The 26,273-nt window shown below is 43.0% G+C and overlaps 1 protein-coding gene across 1 annotated transcript; it reads left to right on the top strand.

Annotated features, from left to right (window-relative positions):
• Positions 1-7,034: 7,034 nt before the first annotated feature.
• Positions 7,035-8,048, top strand: LOC136470904 (sphinganine C4-monooxygenase 1-like). Its single transcript, XM_066468634.1, has 2 exons — positions 7,035-7,271; positions 7,470-8,048. The coding sequence occupies exons 1-2, from the start codon at positions 7,035-7,037 to the stop codon at positions 8,022-8,024; spliced, it is 792 nt and encodes a 263-aa protein (XP_066324731.1). The 3' UTR covers positions 8,025-8,048.
• Positions 8,049-26,273: the final 18,225 nt, after the last annotated feature.

Here is a 26,273-nt window from a genome sequence, read left to right on the forward strand (position 1 = left end):
CCCTTGATCCGCGCAAGGATCAAGTGCTCTCTATGGGCTGATTCTTTGATACTCCGTCATGATGAATCACCCACAACCGCTCACAAGATGACTTGGGTCATCCACAAGCTCCGCTAGATTATAACCAAGCTTCCAATCACCACTAAGACATCTAGGTGATGGCGATCACCAAGAGTAACAAGCACAAACTCTCACTTGACCAAGACAAGCCTAATGAGAAAGGTGGATGCACACTTGCTACTCCCTATGAACTAATAAGGTCATTAATCTTGGATTCTTAAATCTCAATCACCCCACTAGGCTCTTGCACTCCCTAGCACTCCGAAGGTGTTTCTCAGCTGAACAAATGGGCAAGAGAGCTAAGTTGGACGAGTAGGAGAAGTACTTATACTCCCCATTCAAAACATGACCATTACTGTTGGGTTGCAAGGTGTTTCTCAGCTGAACAAATGAGCATGCTGGGTTGCAAGGTGATACCAGGGGAGTGTGTTGTTTCTCAACATAAGCTTTTAGTGGCAAACTTTCATTTTTAGGTGCATGCCCGTAGGGATAAACAAGCTAAGATTAAAAGAACAAAGTGGTGGAAACTAAAAGGGGAGAAGTCAGAGGTATTCAGGGAAAGGGTTATCAAAGAGGGCTCTTAGAAGGAAGAAGAGGACATAAACAACATGTGGGAGAAGATGGCAACCAACATTCGGAAGGTGGCCTCAGAGGTGAGTGGAGTAACCAAAGGAAGTGGAGGCGAGGCTAAAGATACTTGGTGGTGGAATGAGGAAGTCCAAAGGGCTATTAAGGAGAAGAAAGAATGCTATAGACGCTTGTACCATGATAGGAGTGTGGACAATATAGAGAAGTACAAGGTGGCAAAGAAGACTGCAAAGCGAGCTATAAATGTGGCAAAGGGTAGAGCGTACGAGGATCTTTACCAACATTTGAGTATGAAGGAAGGAGAGAAGGACATTTATAGGATGGCTAGGGTTCGTGAGAGAAAGACAAGGAATTTCAACCAAGTTAAGTGCATTAAAGATAAAAGGGAGCATCTCTTGGTGAAGGAGGATGAGATCCGACATCGATGGCAAGAGTATTTTGACCAATTATTTAATGGTGAGAATGCGAACACAACCTTTCAGTTGGATGACTCTTTTGATGACACTAATAGGTGCTTTGTACAGAGAATCTAAGAATCTAAGGTCAGAGAGGTGTTAAAAAGAATGAAATGAGGTAAGGCGATGGGACCGGATGGTGTCCCAATCGAGATGTAGAGATGCCTTAGGGACATAGCTATAGTATGGCTAACCAAGCTGTTCAACCATATTTTTCGATCGAACAAGATGCCTGACAAGTGGAGGAGAAGTATATTGGTACCAATCTACAATAATAAAGGGGATATTCAAAGTTGTACTAATTACTGGAGAATTAAGTTGATGAGCCATACTATGAAGCTATGGGAGAGAGTTATCAAGCACCTCTTGAGAGCAATAACACGGGCCTCTATGAACCAATTTGGTTTCATGCCCGGAAGGTCAACCATGGAAGCCATTTTCTTAATAAGATAAGTTATGAAGCGGTATAGGGAGAAGAAGGACCTACACATAGTTTTTATTGATTTGGAGAAGCCTTATGATAAAATACCAAGGAATGTTCTGTGGTGGGCTTTGGATAAATACAAAGTCCCAACGAAGTATGTCGGGCTCATTAAGGACATGTGCAACAATGTTGTGACTAGTGTTCGAACAAGTGATGGAGACATGGATGACTTCCTGATTAAGATAGGACTACATCAAGGGTCAGCTTTGAGCCCTTATCTGTTTGCCTTAGTAATGGATGAGGTCTTAAGGGACATACAAGGGGACATCCCTTGGTGTATGCTTTTCACGGACGATGTAGTGCTAGTTGATGAAAGCCCGACATGAGTGAATCAGAAACTAAAGTTATGGCGGGAGACTTTAGAGTCCAAAGGTTTTAGACTCAGTAAAACTAAAACTGAGTATATGAGATATGACTTCAGTACTACTACTCTGGAGGAGGAAGAAATTACTTTGGAAGGTCAAGTAGTGCCTAGGAAGGATACCTTTTGATATTTAGGATCAATGCTACAGAGAGAGGGATATTGATAAAGATATTAGCCATAGAATCAAAGTAGGGTGGATGAAGTGGCGCCAAGCATCTGGTGTCCTATGTGACAAAAGGGTGCCATAAAAGCTAAAAGGCAAGTTTTATAGAAGGGCAATTAGACCTGCTATGTTGTATGGTGTAGAATGTTGGCCTACAAAAAGACAACATGTTCAATAGATAAGTGTCACGGAAACACGTATGTTGCGTTGGATTTGCGGTCATACAAGAAGGGATCGAGTTTGGAACAATGATATACATGATAGATTAGGGGTAGCACCAATTGAAGAAAAGCTTGTGCAACACCGGTTGAGATGGTTTGGACATGTTCAACGGAGACCTCCAGAGGCACCGGTGCATAGTGGAATCCTAAGCCAGGATAGTAACGTGAAGAGAGGTAGAGGAAGACCAAAGTTGACTTGGGCAGAGGCAATAAAAGGAGACTTGAAGGGATAGAATATACCCAAAGACTTAGCCTTAGATAGGAGTGCTTGGAAAACACTATTCACATGCCTGAACCTTGATTGTTTCTGTTGGGTTTCAACTCTAGCCTACCCCAACTTGTTTGGGACTTAAAGGCTTTGTTGTTGTTGTTGTTGTACAGTGAGGTTTGTAAATGAGGGTAATGCTCAAACATACAAGGAGTGAACAGCAGCACGATACAATATGGTTCATACGAATCAATTGTTATAAAGTACCACAAAATCAGAAATTGGCACAATGGGATCAGTTTGGAAAAACATTGTTGTCAATCAAGTATAATCAGAAACACAGACCAATGTTTTATTCATCATTTCCCGCAGAAACGAATTTAGCATCACATTAAGTAGAAAGCACATAAGCCGGTAGCATAATAATGAACAGAAAGTTACTAGCACAAACCCTACTACATACGTGACAATGTTCAAAAGCTCATGCAGTTTTTAAGATCATAATAAAACCTACCAAATAACACTGTTTGACCATCTAGATACATGGCAACACGGAGCAACATCATAGGACAAAATTGGCTAGATCTAGAAGCTGGGGAAACGGAAGAAGACAGGAAGCGAGGAGGCGGATCTTACACTTGCGGATGCGGGCAGCGGGGTAGCCGCAGGAGGAGCAGGTGCTCTTCTAGAGGTGGAAGCTGTGGCGGCCGCAACGGATGTAGAGCGTGTGCGTCTTGTTTCGACGTTTGCCAAAGCTGCCCGTACCCTTCCCCTGCGAGCCATAGCAACAACACCACGTTAGCGGACGGATGGATGGAGGCGTAGGGGGAGGCTGTGGCGGCAGCAGCGGCATGCACGTACCATTTCCTTCCTTGCTCCGCTTGGCTAGGGTTCGAGGCGGAGGTGGAGGCGGAGGCGCGGCGTGGTCGGGTTGGGAGAATTGGCGGTGTGGGGGCGGAGAGGCATAAAACCCTAGCACTTTATAGCGGCCGACGCACGCGGCACTGGTCACTGGGCTTTTGGTCCGTAAATGGGCCGAGCGGGAGTATTTGCCCTAACCTTCTTACATAGGCTTTCGACCACCCGGTGGATTGGGGCCCCAACAGCAACGGTTGTTGTCACACGATGTTCAATTTTGCATTTTAGCCCTTTCTAAAAACTATATTAACAACTATATCCTTCTAGAAACTTTTCAAAGCCTAGCGTTAAATAACACAATGTCGAGGTATTCGCATCGGTGTTATGTCAAGTTGCACTGAAGCCTGCCACATTAGCGCCAACATGGCATGGCCTCACCAAGCCTTGATGAGGTCATTTAGCGCTGACCCTCGTGCCTCGGTGTTTAGTTAGCTCACATCGAAGTCTAGGCACCTAAAACGTGTCGGCTCCTTCTTCTTCCTCCTCCTCTCTTGCGGTGCGCCACCTCTTCTTTCTCTCCCATTCACTCCCCATGAACTATAGCTTCCAAATCTGGCCCTAAGGAGCCCTGATCTCATGTGGTATCACTCCACCGTGGTAATCCTGCCTCTTCTCTTGCATTTCATTCGGTCAGATTTGATTATATTGGTGTGATAGGGTTAGAACCCTAAACTAGGGGTGCATGGTTGGTTTGGTATTTTATTTGTGAAATGTATGTTAGAAATTTAGCATGCATGTGTAGCCGATAGTATAGGCTTAGGGTTCTTTAGTTGAACATTTCTTTAAAAAATGCCAAAGTCCACTGAAATGTTGCTTACAATGGAACTTATCATGAAACTAGATGGTGCAGAGTAGCCACACTGAACATGTCTCGCTAATTTGAATCGTCCACCGCCCTATCCAATCGAACCTTTACATTGGCGTTGCCGTCCCTGCCATTATCATACGTGAAAGGCAAGCCCACAAAGCCAAGGTCTGTCGGTCCACAATCAACGAGCACATCCCGGAACGCAGCCATCTGTCTTTCTGGATATGCTGATAAGCTGAAGAATGTTCATAGCTCCACATAGCTTCATTAAAATCACCAATCAGCAGTCACGGCTCAAATGGCGCCCCACGCAACATTCTCATCAATTCCCACATAAGGTGTCTATCTTCAGTCCTAGGTTCACCATAAACAAAGGTGATTCGAAAGAGGCAAAGTTCCGATTCACGAACATGCACATCAATGAAACGTCTATGTTTTTCAATCAAGTGAACATCAACCGACTCATGCCAAAATAAAGCCAAAACCACCACCTGTATTAGTACTATCAACGGCAACAGCATGTTTGAGCCCCAATCTCCACCTCAAATTCATAGCACGATCGCCTGACATTCTTGTTTCAGATAAGAAGACCAAGCGGAGACTTTTTGCTCCTACTCTTGAACTGTTCGAGAGAGTCCCGAGAGTCCCAGCCCTCGGTAGTTATACCTTAAAAGATTATAGCTCCTGACGGGCCTCGCCGTGAGGACCCGTCAAGTTGAGAGACGAACCCTCTGCAATCTCCATCGCCACAGACGGGATTGTGAGATCGACGGCACAAACAACTTTAGGTGGGAAAGATCGCTAGGGATGCCCTGATCACCCCCCTTGACCTCAAAACCCTAGATGAGTCTGCAATGATCAGAAGCTGTCCGCCTGATGGTTTTGGGGCTGATAAACCGGCTGAAGCTGATTTGTTGTGAGAGAAAAATATTATACCATGGCTGATAAGTTCAAACAAACAGAGCGAGAAAACCACAACAAAAATCATCAAACAGACGGCCGAAGAAGACCCCGCTATCTAGGGGCCTAATAGGAAAGAGGAAGGTCTCCCTCTGACGTGGGGAAGGTGGACTCCCCCGGCAAGTCCCCGTCAACCCCAGTCGCCGCCGCTGGGCAATGAGTTAGGAAGACGTAGGGCGCTAACTGTGCACCTGTTGCCTTAGCAGCCATTCGATCATTAAAGCAGGTTGCCTTAGCAGCCATTCATTAAGATTCCCTTTGGCAGGCTTTCTATATTTCGTCTTCTTCTAGGAGTAGGACAGGAGATGGTAGGTAAATAAACTACTATCACATCCGGAAATGTGATCGTACATAATTGACTTCGTCTCGTCAAAATGGGTTGGCCCGGCCGAAAATGTTTCACCTGTCCCGCTGTGAAAATGGCCATGACTTGATAACTTCACAGTCGTAGCTAGCAGAATAAGCTAAGCTCCCAGCAGGTCACAAAAGATTTTACCCATAGATATAGTATGTATACAATAATACCGGCCGATAAAAAAAACACAAAAGATTTTATTTATTCTAGTGACAATCTAAATGTAGATAACCTACAGGTATCATACCCGATAGATAAGGATACAAGCGTAATGTTACCCGTGAATACAGATGTAAAATTTTACCCGTCGATACAGAACAGTATGAAATTTGACCTATTAAAAACATTTTGTGAACAGTATTTACTCAACCAGTACATTAGCCGACCTGCTGTCACCTTTAGTTGTGATCGAAAAAGAGCATGTTTGGATACCATGAGCTAATTATTAGCTAGCTAATTTTAGTTCAAATTAGCTCTAGTGCATCTAAACAGGAGGACTAATAAATGAGCAACTTTTTAACCAAGTTTTCAACCAGCTAGCTAGCCAACCTTAACCCAACTAGTAACGTCATGTGTATCCAAACGGGTGCATTGTCAAGTCCAGCCAGGTATGTTAGTCTACACGGATCTTCTTAAACAAGTGTTTGATAGAGATCCAGACTCTCATAAAAATCTTTCGGATCCAGAGTCTCTCAAGAAATGTTTCCGGTAACGAATCGGAATCATTTCGTGAAACTGATTGGCTGGTAGCGAATCGGAACCATAAAAAGATCATAATAAAATAAAAATATTCTTTGAAAAATTTTAGAACTTTTTGTGGCCAAAGAACAACTTAAATACAACCTATTTTTAACTTATTTCGCTTGAAAATAATTAACTAAAAAATTATGGTAGCTAATATTAGAAGGAGGGCAAGAATTAGAATTACGCGAAACCATCGGGTATCTAGTACTGTTTCTCCTTACTAGGCATAAAAACGAGAAATGTTTCTAGTGATTCTCGAGGGGAAACGTTTCTTACCTGACCTGTTTGGCTGGGATTCTAATCTCGCAAGAATCAGAAACGTGTTTAGTTGCTAAATTAACCGGGGGCCTAATAAGTGTACACGCATGTATATACGGACCAAGCTTTTGCATGGCTCCAAATTGTTAGTCCAACCTGGTACGCATAAAAGTAAGTGAGCCAAGTCCCTGTCTCACCACATCACGACACACCTTACCTACCTAGTTTGGAACGCATGCATGTATACAAAAAAAAAGTAGTGAGATATACGGACCCAGTCGTCGTTAAATACTTGTCGTCAGTCCTCGCTGGCATGCGTATAGAAGTCAAGAGAGCAAGAGTATATATAGAGACGTTCCGGTAGCAAGATCGACACACATCATCAGTACCTGCATAGCACATGTACGTACGTCGATCGATCGAACACGGCAAGCAAATAAATTCACAAATGGAGCTACTACTCTCTGACGAAGTTTTGGCCGTCCTTGTGCCCATCGTGGTGTATTGGGCGTATTGTGGCCTGCATGCAACGCTTGGCCAGTCCATGTACATGGACAAATACAGGCTGCACCCAAGCAGCCATGAAGATAGCAAGAACCGTGTGTCCAAGCGACAGGTTATCAGCAACGTCCTCAAGCAGCAGCTCGTGCAGGTTGCCATGGTGGCCATGGTGATGATGTTCAAGGTGCGTGCGTAGTATATATGCATGCTTAAGATCATTATTAATTTATTATTGCATTGCGCGGGCCAGCATGCTTGATTATATGGCTCTTTTTGGCATGGTTCCTTGCTACATATAATATGTTGCAACGGGACGTATGCGGTGCTTGTGACAATGATAACGAGCAAGCTATTTTTGTTGAATTTAATTGTGATACAACAGGTCAAAGAAGAGAGCGCCATCAGTACGAAGACCTCCTATCTGAAGTTAGCCTGCCAAATCGCGGTGGCCATGGTCTGGTTCGACGTGTGGCAGTATGCATGCCACCGGATCATGCACACCAGCAGGTTCCTCTATCGGAACCTCCACTCGTGGCACCACCGCCTCGTGGTGCCCTACTCCTTCGGAGCCTTGTACGGACACCCAGTCGAGGGCTTTGTCGCTGACACCATCGGTGGCACGGCCGCCTTCGTGGTGTCCGGCATGTCGCCGAGGGCTTCCATCTTCTTCTTCTCGCTCTGCACCGTCAAGGTCATTGACAACCACTGCGGCCTGTCTCTGCTGCCCAACCGGGATAGCCTGAGCTTCTGGAACAGCGCGGCGTACCACGACGTGCACCACCAACTGCGTGGTGGTAAGTACAACTACTCTCAGCTCTTCTTCGTGGTGTGGGACAGGATTTTTGGGACGTACATGCCCTTCCTCATCGAGGACAAAGGAGATGGAATGCTCCAGGTCCGGGCACCTGGCCTTGACTACAGGAGAAGCAACAAGTAGCTATTCTCATACATGTGTATCTCAAGATCTAGAGTGTATATGACCCAATAAAATGTATGTATATTGAGTATATGATCATATTAGATCACCGGAAGTAGTACTATGTTGTATGTGTAAGTATGCATAGAGTATGTGGTCATGTTTTTTTATATACTACTGTGATGATATTATAAATAATACATAAAATATATGGGTTTGTTTGAAATTTTTGTCACGTGGTAAGATTTAAAATATTTTGAAATGAGTAATATATTTAAACTGATAAATAAGTATGCTTCCATACGCAAGGTGGTTTATTGACTAGAGTTCTGAAAGCCTAAGCCACAATCCACGTGGGCTGGTTGGGTGGCACCAAACACATTAGCTGTCCCTCCCTCTGTGGCCCCCCACACCAACACTGCCATTATGTTTGTATTCACAAATTTCTTTTTCGTGGAGCATAAAACCTCTCTGCAACTAGGGACTAATCTATATCTACATCTCTTATAATTCTAGGCTCCATTGGCAAATCTATCTTGATATGCAAGCTGTCCACCTCAACAGTCCAATATCACATATAACTAAAGCCCAACAACACATGCATTTATGAGGGCCCGTTTACGAGAGCTCTTCTTCAGCTCTGCTCCTTGATTCTCTGACAGAGTGATTTCATTAGATTCTTTCGAGGGAGCGGAGTCGGGAGCTGATGAGAATTGATTCTCTGCTGATCCCCACTTAAATATAATAGGGAATAGGATAAGCGGGTTTAGGGGGTGTTTGGCACGGCTCTTCCTGAGGGGCTTCTCCGGAGGAGCAGGAGCTGTTTTGGAAGAGCCACAATTTGTGGCTCCTCCAAAACGGCTCCGTCTCCTTTGCTTTTTAGTGAAAACGACTTCTTCAGGAAAACGTTTAGCAGAGCTCCTCCGGAGGAGCCAGAGCCGGAGCTGGAGAGAAGCCCTGCCAAACAAGCCCTTATTTAGCTCTCAGCTCCTAATATAAAACTATGCTAAAAAAAGTTCCTAGTATAAAACTTTTTTCTCGGGGCGTTGGTCGCATGGCAGCAGGCAAGCGGATAGCGGCGGGAAGAGAAGTGTTGGATGGCAGGGGATAGGATCGCGTGGTCCAAAGGAACTGGCGATGTGGCATAAGGAGAGAGCAGATTTTGGTGTACAAAAATAGATAATAATAAAAAATAAAATGAAATGGTAGATAAAACTCTTACAATAAAAGTTTTTTTATTTTATATAAATCCCATGAATTGCCTGGGCCAAGAGCCGCCGAAATTGCATCCAGATCTTGGGCCGTCAAAAACGGGTCGTTAACTTACTTGGGCCGTTGGTGCACGCACTGCTCGGACTACTCTGCTCCGTGTCCAACATACCGCCGCCGCGCGGTCGCCTCCTTCCAAAACAAATTCAGGCTGGGCGCCGCCGCCGACGGACGGAAAACGCACTGTGATCTCTCGATTCCTGCGCTCCACTTCCGTTCCCTTCCTCGTCGGACGTACGTCGTCGCCAGTAATGTTGCTATTTTCCGGTGTCAACTTGCTACGTCTATTAGTTTAACAAGTAAATTATACTAAACTCCTGGATATGCTCTAAAATTTAAACATCGTGGTTGAGAAGCCAACAAAATAGAATTACCTATCAATTCCATGTGATTCAATCTCATTTCTTCATGATAATTCTAAAGATTCTAAATCTTCCGTTATAGCTGCCACTATCTCCGGCAATAACTGTTTGAGAATGATCTAGCTATTTGTTCTAATGTACAATTGAACCGTAGCTTACCTGTCTCTATAGCCAACTATTTTTCTGTTTTATAGGAGGTAGATTGTTAATGCCTTAGCCGGCGAGGCCGCGGTGGACGATGATGTTGACGTCGTTCTTGATGATAAAGACGTTATTGGATGCCTCGTCGGTGCCCACGAAGGTGATATACCGACATAGGCCACAGACACTTGAACCTTGGTGGCGTTACGCAAACATCAGTGCCTCCACAAAGATCTAATCAGTCAGAATGCTCTGCTCGCATGCAGGGGAGGGGCCTTAACATCCCATCGGGTGCATTGCTTTCGTTGCTGTTGGTGGAGGACCCACCGCTGGTAGAGATGGAGGACCTACCGCCACTACTGGTAGACTGCTTTCTGCAGCAAGTGTAGGAGTAGTGGCAACACGTGGAGCTTACCTCTCGATCTCCTCCCTCTCTATTAACTATATGTAGCTCTAGCGGGAAGGGGGGAGGGCTTGAGCCCCCACAGCCCTCTAGCTTCATTCGATGTCCGTTGGAGGGACGGTCGCCTAATCAGTGCATGTCTGAGCATGCATAACATCAAAACGGTACCCCCGACGCCCCAACCGCCTCCGATGCCTCAAAACCCCTCCGACACCGCAACCCCTGCCGATGCCTCCTATCTAGGAGTTGCTTAGAGGCACCATATGCATGTACTCTGACCAAAATAATAATAATTGTCTTCGTGAATAGATGGATATGTGATTCCTTTTGTCGTAATTAGTAACACATATTTCTAGAGGAATCAAATATATAAAATAATACTAATATTACGATGCGTAGTAAGTACGATGAGATTGATTGCATCATATACTTTTACAACAAACTTATTTAAAGATACATATATTATTGATACAATTTTCTATATATGTAGTTAAATTTCACAACATTTGACTTCTCGATAAATAAGACGTGCAATTATTTAGGGACATGTGGAGTATATTACTGTGGTGCAAAATCCACCGTCTCTGTCCGAAAAAATATCATTCTAAATTTGGGCTAAATTAAATGTTTTTGAATTTGGCCAGACTTATATCGGACAACTGTGGTGATGTATATGTCTTCATTTATACATAATTGACTTCATCTTGTCAAAATGGGTTGGCCGGCCGCAAATTCTCACCCGTCCCGCTGTGATTCTGTGAAAATGGCGATGACTTTGATAACTCCACAGTCGTAGCTAGCAGAAGCTAAGCAGGTCACCGGTCACGTATATGCCAAGACCGAACGTACTACATGTTGGTCAGAATAATAACAACATTATAATCAATTTAAAACATATCCATTTTCAAAATTAAATTCTCCCGTTAGTTCGAATTTAATAATGAAATTAACATCTTTAAGTACGCAACGGAAACTTTGAATGATAATATTTTCCAGAAGCAACTTTACTATTTACTGAACAAAAATATCGTTGGATAAATTTTGTACAAAAATTATCATCAAAAATCAATTCAAATCATTCAAATATGCATCAAAATTTGCTTCTAGAAAAAAAATTGCATCTCTATACAGCGGCGGCCCACGACCCGCTTCACGCGCGCGCGCCAGCGCTCCCGCGCCCAGGTCGCAACGTGGGCCTAGGCCGGGAAAACAGCTGCCCGCCTGGGCCGCTTTTGGCCTGGCCACTGCCAGCCGTTGATCTTCATCGGATGGCTGGCCAACGATGTCGCGCGCATCAAAACCGCGACGCGTTCATCCTCTCAAAACCCTAGCCTCATTTGACTCCCTGCCTTTCTCTCTCCACGCCGCATCCGAGTGACTGAGCACCAGCGTCAGCCGTCCATGGCGGATGGAGAAATGAGAGTACGGCGCCACCGCGGGCCCCCTCGTCGGTGCGCGCGCTCCCCTTTGGGTGAGCGCGCCGCCGTCGAGCGGCCTCGCGTTGGTGCCCTGAGCGCGTCCGTCGGCGACCGTGCGCTGAGCAGCGGTTCGTCTTCTTCCCGCGTGCCAGCGTAGAGGCGGCGCGGTCCCCTTCCCGCACCATGGCGGCGACGACGGCGGGGAGAGGACCCGGGTAGGATCCCTTCCCCTCCATCCTTTCTCTGTTCATGCGAGGGTTAGGGTTTCGATTTTGGGATGGCCACTGTTGTCTTTTCCCGAATTGATTTCTTGACGGGTTTGAAGTTTGGTTTTCAGTTGAAAACATGTTATTGACCCAAAACCCGATCTAGGGTTTGGATGTATCTTTTCTTTTCTTTTCCCAAACCCGATCTAGAGTTTGGCTCTGATACCAATGTGAGACTCTCTAGATCGTCCAGCAGTAGATCTTAGGGGTTTTTTCTTTTGAATACGGGATGAACAGAGGGGGAGATAGGCGAGAGGTGTTGGTGTTGAACCTGAGCCCTCGGAGGGAGTCGCGGATGAACTGGAGCCGGCCATCTCAGGTTTGGTGATGAAGGTCTGCGCACGGGCAGCGACGGGTGGAGTAGAGGTGGCACAGACGTCGATGCAGTGCAGACGGACGGTGTGGCAGTGACGACGGCGAAGTCAGTGGAGCTTCCCGTCGCTGGCTGCGCGCCCTCTCAGATCGGTCTAGGGTTTGTCGGTGGGGTTTGCGGCTCACGGTGAACCTCGTACCTCGAGTCGCCGGCCCTCACCACTTTATATAGCGCAGTGCGACGGGGGCCCACCAACCATGTAGGGTTGGGCGCCCCCGATCAGGGCGCGTGACCAAGGCCCAATAGGCCGTTGGGCTTTTTAACTGAGAGATCAATCTAACACGTTGAAGTGAGTTGAAGTGAAATTTAAACATATATATATCAATCCATATGTGCGGGAGTAAACTGAAGTGAAATTTAGTTTAAATTCTACCTCAATTCACTTTAACACGTATACATTAAAAGGGATACATGTACATCTAGCGACCCCTGAACAAGGAGGGACGAAGTGAAAGATAGTGGACACGGCCTCGCTCTTTGTTGGTACCCCGGCCAGGGTCCGGCGGAGAGACAAGAACGCGTTCCATCGCCGCGTTGGTGTTTCACGTGCGTCGTCGAAATTTCGTTTTGGGTCTGCTGGGCCAGGGCCGGCTTCTAATAAGAGCACATACTGGTCCCCGGCCGCCACATGCATGACAGCCAACGTCCCAACCACACATTTTGTTTTGTGTTGCTCCCGGCCCCTGTTCTGCATTCGGCCCACATCCCTCTAATCATCAGCGTTTAAATTTGTGCAATATATTTTCAAAAATTTCGATAGATAACTGTTTGCAGTATAGAGCCCCTGATTTTTTTCAGGAACGTGCCAATTCATTAAGGCAGGGTTCGGTTACGGAGAAACAGTGCCACGGAACCGTTCCTACCGGGAATGACAATCAAATTTATATAACCGTGAATAAGTGAAACGAATCATGGCCAGGAATCTACCTAACCGAACGGGCCATAAGAGAAGTTTAAATAAAACGTTTACACGCCCATCAGCACTAGTTGGCGAGATGCCGATAGAGCTCCTGATTCATGCCGTCAATGCGTCAACTGTTGCAATATATATTTCCTAGTATGTTTCACTTTTTTTTAAATATTCCGATCCTGTGTTGATTGGTTATTTGGTTAGAGTTATACGGAGTATTATGCTTTCATGAATTTTTTTTCTAAAATTTCGAATGAACTTTTGAAAGTAATACATGACTAAAATTGTCTCCAAAACTAATTAGCTTTTGGGATCATCGGTGTTTCAAATTGAAGGTTTGAAAACAGCGCTGTCTGCTTGCTTCATGATGCTATCACTGTCCTAAACAACAATTGTCTGGCCAAAGAGAAGAGCATACAAGAAGTTCTTTTTTTAATGATGGCCCTTGTACGGCTGCCGTACGGCTTCGCCAGCTGACTGCCGGAAGGCGACTTTTATCAGACGCATTTATTGGTCTGCTCAAGTCAAAGAGGCTCAACATTTACAAATACAACCAACAATAGCTTACGCCCTGTTTAGTTTCACCTTAACTTCCAAAAAATTACTACAGTACCTGTCACATCGAATGTTTGCGGTCATGCATGGAGCATTAAATATAGACAAAAATAAAAACTAATTGCACAGTTTGGTGGGAAATTGCGAGACGAACGTTTTGAGCCTAATTATTCAATGTTTGAACACTATTTGTCAAATAAAAACGAACGTGCTACAGTAGCCCCAAAATCCAAATTTCGCGAACTAAACAAGGGCTTATTATTTGGTGCCAACGAATATTCGGGCTTTTGAATATTTTGAAACTGAAGCATCGAATCAAGAAAAGCTGAGGGTATTCTATACGTACAAGTCACCCCATGTGCTTTTCTATCTTGACGATAGCTTATCGTGCATGAATCATGATAGGGTGAGCCCCCAAGATAACTTATCTTCTTCCATTCCATCGAGGAATTAAATCAGGAAGTACGTACTCCTGGAAAATGTGAAAAACATAAAGCTTGTACAGAACAAATCATATATATATATATATATATATATATATATATATATATATATATATATATATATATATATATATATAGTTTACACACATGAAGTTTATCCTTTGAATACACATGGTTTCTATCTTTCAAGAAACTAAGGTTACATCAATAAATAAAACAAACAATATGCGTCTGCCCATCTTATATTCAAATGATAAGAGAGCACACGCATGCAAAGTCCAAACATGCATATGCAACGGAAGCGACGGCCTCGTTTTGTCTGCATTTTAGCGGTTTAGCCCCACGTGAAACGTCGTCACTAGTAGAAAACAGACCTTTTATCCGAGGCAAAAATGGGCTCTAGTCCCGGCATTTTTTGCGTCCGGGAGTAGAGAGACCTTTAGTCCCGGTTGGTGTCTCCAACCGGGACTAAAGGTCCCTGCCCAACGGCTAAAAGTCCTCAAACCTTTAGTCCCGGTTGGTAACACCAACCGGGACTAAAGGTAGACCCTTTAGTCCCGGTTGGTAACACCAACCCGGACTAAAGGACTTTTAGTCCTGGTTGGTGTTACGCACCGGGACTAAAGGTCCCCTGATGGGTTAGTTCAAAAGGGAAGCATCCCATCCATTGTTAAATGTGTTGTGTAGGTGGGGTGGTCAGCTACGCGCGAGGCAATGCATGAGGTCTTGGGTTCGAATCTCACGGGACGCAATAGTGGGAAGCATTATTTTTTTAAAGCTGAGAGGACCTTTAGTCCCGGTTGATGTTACGCACCGGGACTAAAGGTCCCCTTTAGTCCCGGTTTCTGACCCGGGATTAAAGGTAGACCCTTCAGTCCCGGATGCTTACTCCCGGGTGGGGAACCGGGACTAGAGTGGGTTCCTCACCGGGAGTAAAGCCCATCTCTGTATTAGTGCGTCTTTGCATGCATGCAAGATGACGAAGGAGGCGGCAAAAGTCAGAAAGGAAAGGACCTTATTGATCGTGCGGGGACCATGCACAACCATCAATCACAACTTCAAATCCCCGCGTTAAATGTCAACTCTTGCCTGTGCTCTAGCTCCACATACTTATCATCAGATCAAATCACGGCGCCCTTGCTGGGCGAGGAGGGTCAACTCTCTTAGCTTATCATCAAGTCGAGGTGGTAAGGTTCTAGCTAGTTCGTTAATTATGTACCACCGCCCCGCCCACCGGCAAGAAACTCGAATCGTCTCGTCGGTTTAAGATAAACCGACAGCAAAATTGTGGATTTTTCCGTCGGGCCACGAAGCCAACCGAGGAATTTAGAAACAACCGACAGGGAAATCACAGGGAAATCCTTGTCTCCAGTAGTACTGTAGGCCACTGTTAGCTTGTTGCCTCTGGGCATCAATTTGACTTGGCGTACGGTTTTGCATGGAGTGCACCGTGCAGTGGTTGCCGGCGGCCGGCAGGCTGGCGTGCTGCCAAACGTGCCATTGATCGACTCATTGAGTAGTCAGCAGGCAGAGAAAGAGAGCAGGGCTGTCATCAGTCATATTAGACATTACAGACTCGACACAAGTATTAATTGGTTTTGCATACTTGACTAAGCGCTTGCAACTTGGTTGTTAGTAATTATATTATCAGTAGTTAGAACGAACCTTCTGGTCTTACGATTTATTTATTTATTTATACACGTAGTAGCTAGTGATCACTCCCAATCTCTGATCCGGCCGGGCGTTAATTAATAACTAGGAACCAAACAGATTACAGTCAGGAATTTATTTACTTTTTTTTATTGACGAAACTGGAGGGGCCGCAGCCCCTACAGGGAATTTATTTACTTTCGAACCCAAATCAACAGGATGCTTTAATTAATTTATACAGTATCTAGGCTGAATGGTTTTTCTTTTCCTTTGCATGCGAAGATATATATTAGGATGAACGTATCAACAAAATTCATCAAATTGGTTGGCCGTTCATCAGATCATATGCATCTTTGAATTATATATATATATATATATATATATATATATATATATATCACTAGTAGAGAAACGACTTTTGATCCACTTCGAAATTTGATTTTAGTCCCGGTATTTTTCACGTCCGGGATTAGAGAAACATTTAGTCACGGTTGGTAGCTCTAACCGGGACTAAAGGTCCCTGCCCAACGGCTACTGCGGTAAACTTTTGCTGCAGGGAACCTTTAGTTCCGGTTGGAGCTACCAACCGGGACTAAAGGTTAACTTTTACTCCAGGTTGGTCTCTCCAACCGGGAGTAAAAGTCTACTCCCGGCTGGAGGCTCTGTCCGAGACTAGAAAGGGACCTTTAGTCCCGATTTCTGTCTCCAACCGGAACTAAAGGTCCCCTCCTATATACCCCTTCTTCCTTCCCGAGTCCGAGCCACTTCGAGCTTAGTGTTCTTGCTTCATATCGCCGGCCTCTCTTCTTCATCATCACCGGTAATCACAAGATTTCTTCGATTCCTTCATCGATTCTTCAGTTCTAAAGGTTACCAACTTTATACTCTCATGTTTCATCGGTAGCATATCTCATTTTGTGGACTAGATATATGTGGTTTTTTATGGTGGTTTTTTTTTATTTGTAAGCCATTTAAGCTCAAAATCACTTTAAAGTTTACATATTTAGATGAAGGAAGGTTAAAGTAGTTATTCAAAACTAGTATTCAGCTTTCATTTCTTGCATGCATAGTACACTTCATGGTTTAGAGATATAGAGAATTTTAGAGTTTTTTTAATTTTATTTGTTTATAAAATGATAAATTTATATTATATTAAAAATGAGTATAGAGAGTAGATGGCAACTGCTTCCGGGTCCTCGGCCTCTCATCGGGTTCCAAAGCGATTGACATCGGACCTCCCTCTCATTGCATACGGCAAGTGTGAGGAGAAGATTGTGATAGAGTACCGGGTGAGGAAGGAGTGTCTCAACAAGGGCCGTATCTTCTACAAGTGTTCGGATCGCAATGTGAGTTATTTTGTCGCATTTGATGATTATGGTTAATTTATACTTATTTTCATGATGATTGTGATTAAAGTTCTAATTTTTTATTTTAATTTCAGTGGGATGGCACTGGATGTTCAGGCTGGTACTGGGAGGAAGAGTATGTTGAACACGTGCAAAACTCTCTTGCACAGGCGGCTACGGCGGCTGATGAGGCAGTGATCCTGCGGAAGAAGCCCATAGATGTTGAACAAATGCATGATCTTTCTGTTTTAGTTGGGATTGGTCGCGAAATCCTTATGCTGCTGAAGTGCATTTTAGCTTTAGTTTTTTAGTGGTAGTTGGGATTATCTACATTATAGCGAGACTTTCATAAATTAATACCTTGTGTGGTGGTATGCATGTCATATAATTAACTAATTATGTTCTAGGTTTTAATATGGTATGTATGTCATGTAATGCAGATGAGCTGGCATTAGATGTACAATGCTGATCGCCGCTCCTAAGAGTTCATTGAGGGCGTGCATTCTTTCTTACGTGTGGTCGAGGCAAACAAACGCGATGGTTTCATATGCCGCCCATGTGCCATATGTAAGAATTTGAAAGAATATGCTAGCTCAAGGAGTCTTCATTCACACTTGTTGAAGTCGGGTTTCATGCCAAACTATATTTGTTGGACGAAGCACGGAGAAACCAGGGTTATAATGGAAGAAGGTGAAGAAGAACAATGGGACGATGATGACATTATTGCTGAATATGGTGCCTTCAATGATACTGCAATGGGAGAAGCTGAAGAAGAGGTATAGGCAAAAGATGAGCCTGTTGATGATCTTGGTCAGGCCATTTGTGACACATGAAGAGAATACGAAAGTGAAAAGGAGAAGATCAAGTTCGAGCGCATGCTAGAGGATCATAAGAAATTGCTATACCCAACTTATGATGCGGGGCAGAAAAAGTTGGGTACCACACTAGAATTGCTGTAATGAAGGTAAAGAATGGTGTATCTTACAAGGGATTTGGGGAGTTACTGAAAATCCAAAAGAAGATGCTTCCGAAGGATAATGAATTGCCCGCCACTACGTACGAAGCAAAACAGGTAATCTGCCCTTTGGGATTAGAAATCTAGAAGATACATGCATGTCCTAATGACTGCATCCTCTACCATGGTGAGGAGTACGAGAAGTTAGATGCATGCCCGGTATGTCATGCATCGTGGTATAAGATCAGACGAGATGACCCTGGTGATGTTGAGCGCGAACGTCCCACGAAGAAAATCTCTACCAAGATTATATGGTATGCTCCTATAATACCATGCTTAAAATGTATGTTCAGAAATAAAGACCATGCAAAGTTGTTGCGATGGCACAAAGAAGACAGTAAGGTAGATAATATGTTGAGACACCCTGCTGATGGGTCCTAGTAGAGAGCAATCGATAGAGAATTCCTGGAGTTTGTAAATAACGCAAGAAACTTAAGGTTTGCTTTAAGTATAGATGGTATGAATCCTTTTAGGGAGCAAAGCAGTAGTCATAGCACTTGGCCTATTACTCTATGTATCTACAACCTTCCTCCCTGGTTATACATGAAGCGTAAGTTTATTATGATGCTAGTGCTCATCCAAGGCCCAAGGCAACCTGGCAACGATATCAATGTGTACCTGAGGCCACTAGTTGAAGAACTTCTACTTTTGTGGAACAGACCAGGTGTACGTGTGTGGGATGAGCACAAACAGAAGCACTTTGACCTGCGAGCATTGTTGTTCGTAACAATTAATGATTGGCCTGCTCTAAGTAATCTTTCAGGACAATCAAACAAGGGATATAATGCATGCACGCATTGTTTCGATGGCATTAAAGGTATATTCTTGAAAAAATGATGAAAGGTCGTGTACCTTGGCCATCGTCGATTTTTTTCTACGAATCACCCCCTAAGAAAGAAAGGCGAGCATTTTAAAGGTAAGGCAGACCACCAGACCAACCCGGGCAACCGAACTGGTGAGGATGTACTCAATATAGTCAAGGATGTGAAAGTAGTATTTGGAAAGGCACATGGTAGTGAACCTATTCTGAACGATGTCGACGGTCATGCACCCATGTGGAAGAAGAAGTCCATATTTTGGGAGCTACCCTATTGGTAAGTCCTAGAGGTCCATAGCGCGATCGACGTGATGCACCTAACGAAGAATCTTTGTGTGAACCTGCTAGGCTTTATGGGTGTGTATGGGAAGCCTAAGGACATACTTGAAGCACGATAGGACCTACGGTATTTGAAAGAATGAGACAACCTGCATCCAGAGAAGTCAGATGATGGACGTCATTACTTAAATCCTTCCAGCTACACTCTTAGCAAAGAAGAGAAGGAAAGCATGTTTGAATGCCTAGCAAGCATCAAGGTACTATCTAGATTCTCCTTGAATATAAAGGGTATAATAAATATGCCAGAGAAGAAATTCCTAAACTTAAAATCCCATGACTGCCACGTGCTCATTACACAATTGCTTCCCGTTGCATTAAGAGGAATTCTACCTCCAAATGTACGTCTAGCCACTGTGAAGCTATGTGCATTCCTAAATACAATTTCTCAGAAAGCAATCGATCTAATGGATCTAGCTAAACTATAGAATGATGTGGTTTAATATCTTGTCAGCTTTGAGTTAGTGTTCCCTCCTTCCTTCTTTAATATCATGACACGCCTCCTAGTTCACTTGGTCAAGGAGATTAGCATTCTCGGTCCTGTGTTCCTGCATAACATGTTCCCCTTTGAGAGGTTTATGGGAGCCCTAAAGAAATATGTTCACAACCATGCTCGACCAGAAGGAAGCATCGTTAAGGGCTATGGAACAGAGGAGGTCATTGAGTTTTGTGTTGACTTTATTCCCGATCTTGACCCGATTGGTGTTCCTGAATCACGACACGAGGGGAGACTAAGTGAAAAGTGGACACTAGGGAAGAAACCATATATTGGTATGCAGGACAATTATTTTAATAAAGCATACTACATAGTTCTGTAAAACTTCTCTTTGGTGGATCCGTATATCGAGACACATAAAGAGTTGCTCCGATCTGAGTTTCAAGGGAAGTCTGAAGCTTGGATTACGCGTCAGCACATGGAAACTTTTAGCGACTGGTTGTGAAAAGAATGTCAGGGTAATGAGAGTATTGATGAGCAATTGTATTTGTTGGCTAGACAGCCATCGTGGCATATCCTCACATACAAAGGGTACGAGATAAATAGGAATACATTTTACACAGTAGCCCAAGATAAAAGGAGCACCAACCAAAACAATGGTGTCCGCATCGATGCCACCGACCCTAATGGAAATAAGCAAACATATTATGGCCACATAGAGGAGATATGTGAACTAAACTATGCACCTACTTTTAAGGTACCTTTGTTCAAGTGCCAATGGGTAAAGGCGACTGGAGGCGGGGTAGCAGTCGACAACCAGTATAGAATGACAACCGTGCACCTCAACAATATTGGATACAAAGACAAACTGTTCATCCTTGCCAAGGATGTGAATCAGGTGTTCTATGTCAAGGACATGTCTACAAAACCGAAAAGAGGGAAAAACAACAATGACCCAATCAATAAGCCAAAGCGCCACATAGTTCTTTCAGGGAGAAGAAATAACGTCGGAATTGAAGACAAGTCAGACATATCATAAGATTATGAAAATGATGATCAAATTCCACCCTCACAGTGAACAAAGATCCAAGTATCTAGCTAAATGATGAGGACACTCTATGGTTACGGCGTGATCATAACCAAGGGATATACGTTAAGAAGAAGTTCACTACTGTGCCCGCTTGATATATATAGTGATGTTTAATAGTGTGTATTAGAGGTATTATGTAATAATTGTTAATTCAGAGATGTTTATTAGGTGTTTCCTTTTTTCTATGTTCAGATTAAATTTGTGTTTGATGGTGGGATTTCCATGTCGCACAAAACAAAAAAACAAAAGCAATGCATCTGATGTGAAAAAAATAGTGAAAAAATTGTTTTAGTCCCGGCTTGATATGGTGATGTATTAGACCTATTATGTAATAATTATGACTTCATATTTTTATCGTGTTTTCATATTTTCTACGGTTTAAATGAATTTTCTGCTTGATGGTGGATTTCCCATGGAGAATGTGTGATGAAAAACCAAATGATCAACATTAATAAGATGTGAAAACTAATTTCCTATCGAAAAGCAATAGTTTTAATGATTTTAATCAAGTAGTATATTTTTGCATGGTGCAAATTGTAATTATTATTTACACTATGTTAAATATTTATATAGTAAAACAAAAGAGTTTAGGTTATAAATTTTTGTTGTGTATAATAATGCAAAACCAAGTCTAGGAATTTTTTATAATTTTTTGGATAATATTTTATTTATTAGGCAATTCATAACTCTCTACATATTTATATAAAAGAAATATATAAAAAAAGGAAAAACTTTTGGAAACTTTCAGAAAGCCAACTGCATCCCACCTTACTCCTGGATGGATCAACCACCCAGGACTAAAGGTGGGCTACGTTTTCGTGGCCCGCCAAAAAAATAACTTTAGTCCTGAATCATGGATGCACCCGGGACTAAAGGTCCTTTAGTCCCTGGCCATGGCTTCACCCGGGACTAAAGATCCCCTAAATATATATTGCCTCGTCTTCTTCTCTGCCTCCATCATCTTTATCCATCGTCCGAGAGCCACCACGCCGCCGTCGCTCCTCATCGGCTCCAACTGCCTCCACGCGCCTCTCCCATCTCTCGCTGTCTCCACTGGCGGCCCGACTTGCGCCTCTCCTATTCATGCACGGCTTCTAAACCCGGATCCATTGCCATCGTCCTCGCCCTCACCCAGATCTGATTTGGATCTGCCATGCCCTCATCACAGTCATCGATCCTCATCCTCGTCCTCGTCATCGCCGCGTGCTCATCCTCGTTGTCTCCTTCACCGGAGCACCGGAGCGCTCATCGTCGTCCCCTTTGTTAGAGCGCTCGTCGTCGTCCCCGTCGCCGCGCGCTCATCCTCGTCATCGAGAGATCACCTTCGGCTAGCACCGCGCCTCGAGCTCGTCCTTCGTCCCCGACGACTGGCTCTATGCGCACGCATGCCTCATCCTGGCTAGCTCCATGCGCTCGTCATCCTCCACGCTCGTCGTCCTCGATCTCCTCACCGTGCTTGTGTTCGTGCTCATCTCGCTATCATGCTTGCAATTAGTAGAGTCTGAAACTGCTAGTCCTATTGGGAGCGGCAGCTACTACTTGCTTGTTGCTTGTTGCTTTGCAGGAATGATTTAGTATCGAAAAGAAAAAATTTCATCTCCTTTATTTACAGGTTATTATCCATTTACCGTGCTTGTGTGCATGATATATCTAGGGTGGAGAGTATTTTCAAGATGATTGTATTAACTTAATGTATTTTTCTTCAAATATCAACCAAAAGTTCATTCATTTCTTTAAAAAACAACTAGTTTTAATAATGGTTCAGATGAACGCAAATTTATTCAAACCACTCATCTTGGTTGCAAATATATAAAAAAATTTAGACTTGCTAACTTAAGCATGGTACATATATGTCGGCACTTGAGTTAATTTATTTGGATACTAAAAGTAACTATATATTGTAGTAACTTAAGCATGGTACATAATTGTGCTCGCCGTGCTATATGTGAGCAACAATGTGTACTTACTGCGAGATAACCTTGAAATGGGTCCAAAAGAATTGCAAGATGAGTTAAACAAGAAGTACTCATTGGATGTTCCATATGATATAGTTTTTAGAGGAAAGATGAGATCACTTGCTATCATTTATGGGAAGTGGGAAGATTGTTATGACTTGATTCCTATTTATCAAGCTGAGCTTCTAAGGTCAGTGCCTAGCAGTGTGGTTGAACTAGAGACTAAGGAGCATAATGGTCATGTATGTTTCATGAGATTCTTTGTTGCTCTAAAGCCATGCATTGATGGGTTTTTTAGAAGGATGCAGACCAGATATTGCCATGGATGCAACTCACTTGACAGGCAGGTCAAGAGGTCAGTTGGCAGCAGCTGTTGTAGTAGATGGTCACAACCGGCTATTCCTAGTGGCATATGTGGGCAGCTGCTAAGAGCTTCACAGCTGACAAGTTCAACTTCTTCATGAGGAATATAAAAGAGAAGGATCCCAAGGCACTTGAATGGTTGGATGAGAACCATCCATACATATGGAGTAGAAGCAAATTATCAGAAGACTATAAGGTAGATTACATCAACAATAACCTTTCTAAGAGTTTCAATAGTTGGGTGTCACAAATAAAGGAACATCAAATTGTGGAAATGCATGATAAGATAAGACAAATGATCATTGAGAAATTTGTCTTGAGATCAAAGAATGCTAGAAAGATGAGTAGAAAAATAATCCCAGATATCATCAAAGATCTGAATGCTCAATCCAAGGCCATTAAGGACCATGATGTCTTAATTTGTGGGCCTAGAAAAGTAGAAGTGACAGTCAATAGATTTCGACATGCAATTAACTTAGAATTAAAGACATGTACTTGTAAGGCTTGGCAAGTGATTGTGGAAAGCCTTGCAGCCATGCTCTAGCTTTCATTGCAAAAGCTTAGTAGAGATGTTCAAATGGATGAGTTTGTCCATGAATACTTCTCTGTTGAAAGGTTGAGAAAGGCATATGTAGGTACTTTCATTCCAATGACATCCAAAGACCTTTGGCCATGTGTTGACTTAGGCTACAAAATCCATAAGCCTAAATTGAGAAGGAAACCCGGGAGACCTAGAAAGTCTAGGTTCAAGGCATATGATGAGGTTAATAGTAGCAAGAAAAGAAGATTATGTTCTGAGTGCCATGAACTAGGGCATTTAGCCAAGACTTGCTAAGGAGGTCTAACTATGCTAGTCAGAAGAGAAGGCTCAATTCTTCACAACATGGATCACAAGAGGACAACAATGACCCAAAGTAAGTCATGGTGTACTTCTATTTATTTCTGGATCTATAGCCATTGCAAATTTAGAGATCATGTTTCTTCTCTTTTTAGTACAAGTGCTACTGTGAGGGGGAGGATGAGAGGAAGAGGTAGGGGAAGAGGAAGAGAGTCAAGAGAGGACAACAATGACCCAATGTAAGTCATGGTTCTTTTTGTGCTCACTTCTACTTGTGGCATGCTCGGATATAGCTAATTTTGAAATCATGTTTTCTCTCTTTTTAGTGCAAGTGCTACTGGGAGGGGAAGGGGAAGGGGAAGAGGGGAAGGGGAAGAGAATCAGGAGAGGGCAGCAATGAGCCAATATAAGTCATGGTTGTATTGGTGTATTTATTTGTTGACGTAATCATTACTAACCTACCTGGTCAATGCTTTTCAGAGAGAGGGGAAGAGGAGGGTGAACAAGAGGAAGGATAGCTAGTTTGTTAGGTCTCTAGGTGGTCCTTGAATGAGATGCTTATAGTTTTTGTGCACATGTAACATGGTACAAACTTGTTGCTTGTGTGGACATGTTGTCATGGTGCAGACTGGTTGCTTTTGTGGACATGGTGATGTGGTGTAGACTTGTACCTCTTGTGGACATGTTGACATGCTGTATGGGAGGCTTTAAAATGTTGGTTCTCCATGATTTTTCCCATGTGTTTTATATGTGCTTTATATTGTTGTCATGATGCTAGCAAAATATTGCAAAGATGCTGTCAAAATTTTAAATATTGTCTATATTAAATCTGAGTTGAAATAATTGCATACAAATTTATTTGACCAAATTTATTCATTTGTGTCAGCATACAATTAAAAATTCTAATTCTAAATCAGGGGTAAAATCACAAATAGACATAACAAACAGGGGCAAAATCACATAGGCATTTCTATCCTTTTGTACAAAATTTAACACCATTAGGGGACGATGACGGAGTAGGGGCAAACTTATGCTTCATTAAGTAATCATAGGGGCAAATTCATAAAGTAAAAAAAAATAGAGGTAAAATCATAATTTTGATACAGAACGGGAGTAAAAATGTAAAACGCCACTCTATGGAGCCGGAGGGACTAGCTTGCTGCCTCTGGGCATCAATTTAACTTGACGGTTTTTCCGGGCGGGTGGCACATGGATGAGTCATGAGTGAACCGTGCAGTGGTTGCCGGCGGCTGGGATACTGACGTGCCAAACGTGCAATTGAGGCAAAAGTTGAGCTACCTTGAACGTTTGAACACGTGTATAGAGTATTAAATCTAAACTAATTATAAAATTAAATACATAAATTGAGACTAATTTGTAAGACGTATATTTAAGCCTAATTAGTCCATGATTTGATAATATGATGCTACAGTAATACGCGCTAATAATAGATTAATTAGGCTTAATAAATTTATCTCGTGGATTATTGATGACTTCTGTAATTTATTATTTTTTATTACTATCCAAATACTCAATGTGACATTTTATATGACTTCCGATACGATACCCCTAAACTTTAGCCTCTATATTTAAACACCCCTGACCCATTGAAGTAGTCAAAAGGCATCAGATAGAGCAGTGTTGCCGTCCGTCATTTTAGCCACACATTATTAGCCTATTCGTTTGGCTGTGACTTGTCGTAAACGATCATAAATTTCCAGCCAGAACAGTATTTTTCTCTCATACAAACCAGCCAGTAGTACTTCTTCACAAACCAGCAACGATATGAATCAGCCAATCGAACAGACTATATATTATTACAGATTCGACACAATGCAAGTATATTAATATTGGCTTGCAACTTGCTTGTTAATTTTCAGTAGACAGTGGTATCCTAATTAAGTAGAACGAACCTTTTGGTATTACGATTTATTTATTTATTTATACTCGTAGCTAGTCACTCCCAATCTCTGACCCGGCGTCAGTTAATTAGGAACCCAAACAGATATATTGCAGTCAGGGATTCATTTCGAACCCAAAAATCAGGATGCTTTAATTAGTTTATATCGAGGCTTAGGCAGAACGGTTTTTCTTTTCCTTTGCGAAGATACGATGAATGTATCAACAAAACTCATCAAATTGGTTGGCCGTTCATCAGAGGTCATGTGCATCATCAGTACGGTGCAGCCTTAATTAAGACGACACTAGTATATGTGCGCAAGTCGAGGCACGCAATCTTTCTTTATGATAATCCCAAGAAGCTCGAAAGTTCACAGCCGAACAA

Source organism: Miscanthus floridulus, chromosome 8 (assembly GCF_019320115.1).
Source record: "Miscanthus floridulus cultivar M001 chromosome 8, ASM1932011v1, whole genome shotgun sequence".
Lineage (NCBI taxonomy): Eukaryota > Viridiplantae > Streptophyta > Magnoliopsida > Poales > Poaceae > Miscanthus > Miscanthus floridulus.